A 1,123-nucleotide genomic window follows, 5' to 3' on the forward strand; every position below is an offset into this window, starting at 1 on the left:
TGATGGCAGCTGCTCACCCTTAAACTGCTGGATCTTCTGCGAATAGCGATCGAAATACACTCTTGTTCCGTCGACGATGACGTCCAGGTGGTAGCGCCACATGGCGTCATTAGGGCGCCGCCGAACCTCCACAACGGAAGACACGTTATCCTGAGCTGCGGGCAGAGGGAGAGGACTCAGACTCAGGAGAGTCACGGAAACTGGCAACTTCCTAATTCGCCATAAACCGGCTTACAACATATTAATAAATCTATAAAACAGAAAGGCAAACGACGACAAAAAGAGCTTCCCAAAGAAAACGTAGAGGAGGAATTCTACTGAGGATAGGTACAAACAGCCTGCGAGGTGGCTGTCAAAGCCTCTGGCAGGGAGGAGGGCGTACCTGCTACAGCCGTGAGAGTGGACGCCTTTGCCTCGCCGAGGTAGTTGACGGGGATCTGCTCAAAGCGGCCCTGGACGTCGAGTACGTGGCGCACGGAGTCCACGCGGACCATCACGAACTCGCCCTTCCCATTGAACGTGTACTGCAGGTCGTCGAAGGTGTACACGTGGGGGTCGCCGAACACCGTGGCTGCGAGGGGGAGGGAACGGAGCACGCGTGAGAGACTGGGGGAGGGAAGGCTGATAACAAGAGGGTAAGGAGTGCATAGGTCTTAAGGAATCGGTGTAACGATCACACCAAAGGTTTCAGATAATGGAATATGATACATAATCAATTAAATAGATAAATGAAGTAGATAGAAGTAAAAAAAGAAAGAATGAGAGTTCCTGACACGCTGAAGAAACACTTTTCATATCTGAAGACACTGTACTTAGTCGATAACGTACAATATTACTGTTAGGTGTTAACCAGGTGTTTCCCTGGGCACGCCCACTCACCCGCTGTCGGGGGCTGGTAGCCCACGCAGTCCTGGGACGCCCTCCGCTCAAACCTGTAGGTGACGCAGCCCGGAGACTGCTCGCCCTGCCATTTGCAGCACGTGTAGAACGGAATCACGTCGTGGTACCAATGAGACAAGCTGGGCACCTGCGGGTCAGAGCGTCACGACGTCAATCTCTTTAGACCGGAGGCCTGGTGATCGTGCTTGGATAATCGATGATATGTTTTTTTTTTCTCTCTCTC

General features: G+C 52.2%; 1 protein-coding gene across 1 annotated transcript in view; it reads right to left on the reverse strand.

Annotated features, from left to right (window-relative positions):
• LOC119591562 (protein mesh-like) overlaps positions 1 to 1,123 on the reverse strand; it is a gene marked incomplete in the record, with an annotated part of 19,450 nt that overhangs the window by 4,949 nt on the left and 13,378 nt on the right. Inside the window, 3 exon segments of the mRNA XM_037940324.1 lie at positions 18 to 155; positions 383 to 571; positions 880 to 1,027. Of these exon segments, the coding sequence (XP_037796252.1) occupies positions 18 to 155; positions 383 to 571; positions 880 to 1,027 (475 nt within the window).

The sequence above is a fragment of the Penaeus monodon genome, chromosome 28 (assembly GCF_015228065.2).
Source record: "Penaeus monodon isolate SGIC_2016 chromosome 28, NSTDA_Pmon_1, whole genome shotgun sequence".
Lineage (NCBI taxonomy): Eukaryota > Metazoa > Arthropoda > Malacostraca > Decapoda > Penaeidae > Penaeus > Penaeus monodon.